General features: G+C 41.8%; 1 protein-coding gene across 1 annotated transcript in view; it reads right to left on the bottom strand.

Annotated features, from left to right (window-relative positions):
* Positions 1-767, bottom strand: part of LOC137977091 (ATP-dependent DNA helicase RecQ-like) — a 1,529-nt gene extending 762 nt beyond the window's left edge. Inside the window, exons 1-2 of the mRNA XM_068824379.1 lie at positions 556-767; positions 1-166 (exon numbers count right to left, since the gene is read on the bottom strand). The exon at positions 1-166 is cut by the window's left edge and continues 762 nt beyond it. Coding sequence (XP_068680480.1) covers positions 1-166; positions 556-767 — 378 coding nt within the window. The remainder of the gene's footprint in view (positions 167-555) is intronic.
* Between the last annotated feature and the right edge of the window lie 1,733 nt (positions 768-2,500).

Raw genomic sequence — 2,500 nt, 5'->3', positions numbered from 1 at the left:
CTCAGGTGCTTGAATTCCAAGCAGTTTTATCAAGTTGACACGGCTTTTCCATTCCACAGTCGCAGTTAGGGCAAGGACTGGTGTACCAGGCTTCAGAAATGACCTGAGGGTGCTCAGCTCCCCATACGCTGCTCTAAAAGCTTTTTTTCTGTGAGATGACTTTCCCCTTGAAAACAAGAGAAGAAGGCTTGGTTCCTGAAAAAAATCGATAGATTAATGGTAGAGCTTACATGACAGTGCAGGGAATCAGATAGTGAGAATACTCCTTGTAATATCTGACGAGCATTCAGAGAATAGTACAAAAATGGGTAAAAAGTCATTGTCAAAATTAACCCTCGACATGCTATTATTAACGTTTACAATTGCCTCATATCGCTCCCTTTTCACCAAAATATGCGGGTTTTGGTACATGCAACTAACATAATGACTCAATTATCCACATTAAAGCTTAGCAGGTATTGCATGTCGATTTTATGATTTACCAATAGCGATCTTGGCAAGGGCAAGTCTCAGACATTGCCAATCAAAACTTAACATAACTGCAGGAAAACTCACCAAGTTTGAGATACGTGGGCTTCATCAACAACGAGAAGTTCGACAGTTCCCATCAACTTAGATTTCTTGAATTTGTCCAACCACTCTTTTTTCAACAACATCTCGGCACTTCCGAATATCAGGCTGTATTCTCCGCGCAAAATCTTCAAGTCTTCTTGTTCACTGATTCCCACTTCTGATGCTGGTATTCCAAGATCATTTAGTTCTTCCATTTGCTCGTTAGAGATCGCATTTGCTCGTTAGAGATCGCTTTTAAAGCACTAACAACAAGCACGTGGGCTCCCTTGCAATTCATCGTTTCAAAGACGGAGGGAAAAAGTTGATAAATCAAGCTTTTTCCAAAGCCAGAGGGAAGTAATCCAAGTACATCCTTTCTTTTTAACAATAGTTCGATGCAGTTCTTTTGTTTCTCCTTAACAGCCGGCACATCTGGAAATAAACGGAGGGATTCCCGAATAGCTTCATCCACAGAGACCGCCATGTCGAATTTCAGAAATGTTCGAGGATCACGTGATGTCAAGTAACCAATTGGGTAGCCACGTACATATATGAACGCCGGAACGCCGCTTGAACAATGGTATGCGGACAGGCGGGATTTTTTAGCGCTCCTCCCCTTGCGCGCTACCCGCGCTTCATGCTCGCCTCACGTTCGCCTCTGTTTACGCAAAAAATCATACCTGTTCTGCAGGCTAGGTGCCCAGGAGCAAATGATGAACAAAAAAGAACAGCAGTCGGAACCTTTCTTGTCAACAGTATCTCCTGTGCCAGGAATTGTGCACGTAGCAAAAAGAAAAAGGCAAAGTTTCTCAAACTGGTTCCTTTTGGTAACTAATTATTGCATAAACTTAGTCCAGCTGAGGGAGTTGAGAAATGACAACAACCTGCATTCTGAGCCTGCACCATTGTTGCCATTAAGTGCAGTACGAAATCGTGATCGTCAAGACATTGAATCAATCATGCATAATTCTAATCCTTCAGTTAGAAAAGTTATTGAGCAAAATGCCCAAACAGTGACACATACAGTGGTGCCTGAGAAGTAAGGACTTAGAGATGACAACAAGAGAGAGGTTTTGAAGACACCTATTGGTTTATGTATGGGCCCATCAGGGTATTGTGTTGACAATAGTCCTTTTTGCAGATATGGCGGCCATTTTGATTTCTATTGTTTCAAATAGCTATTATCGGATGCCCAGGGGGCAAATACATATTAATTTGCCCCCTGAGCATCCCTTAATGTCTTTTGAAACAATTGAAATCAAAATGGTCGCCGTGTCTGCAAAAAGGTCTATGTCAAAATTGTTACTGGCACGCGTGGTGAAACACAGGGCCCTCAAGGAACTGTCTCCTCAATTGTCATTGAAGATGAGAGACGACTACTCAAGTCACTGCGTGAAATGAAGGCTCTTTTGGACCGGTTTAACCCTGGGTTGAGTGCTAGATTTAACATAAAAAGCATTTTGACATTGGTTGTGGAAAACACGTTTTTTGAAATGAGAGCAGATGGCAGTGACATGCCTTCACAACTTGAGTTTGACTATTGATTTAGTAGATCTATCAAAGAACACTTAAAAAGGCAATGTTCTACTCCGTATTCATATTTTACTAGCACCAGTTCATACTATCCTCACACGTTTGTCTCTGCAAACTAATCAGACCTTCCAAAATTACGTCCTCCGAAGGCAAACAAACAAACTGATCAACAAGTTCGTGAGATGAGGAACTGGAGAGCTGTTCATGGTAAGAGTGTTCCCCAAAAAACTGTTCGAAATATGAGCACCAAAGACAATCCAGGAACTCTCCCAATAAATCTCTATTCAGTGGACGCACCAAAAGTCCAGCCACTTGATTTGACCAAATTAGGAGACCATCCATTACAACACTTGCCTCAGAAGGAAGCTACGGAGCTTTTATATGAGTCAAACCAGATAGTTTGTGTTAAAGGTGA

Source organism: Montipora foliosa, chromosome 11 (genome assembly GCF_036669935.1).
Source record: "Montipora foliosa isolate CH-2021 chromosome 11, ASM3666993v2, whole genome shotgun sequence".
Classification (NCBI taxonomy): Eukaryota; Metazoa; Cnidaria; class Anthozoa; order Scleractinia; family Acroporidae; genus Montipora; species Montipora foliosa.
Note: the sequence above shows the minus strand (reverse complement) of the source record. Positions and strands in the feature narration are given on the sequence as shown.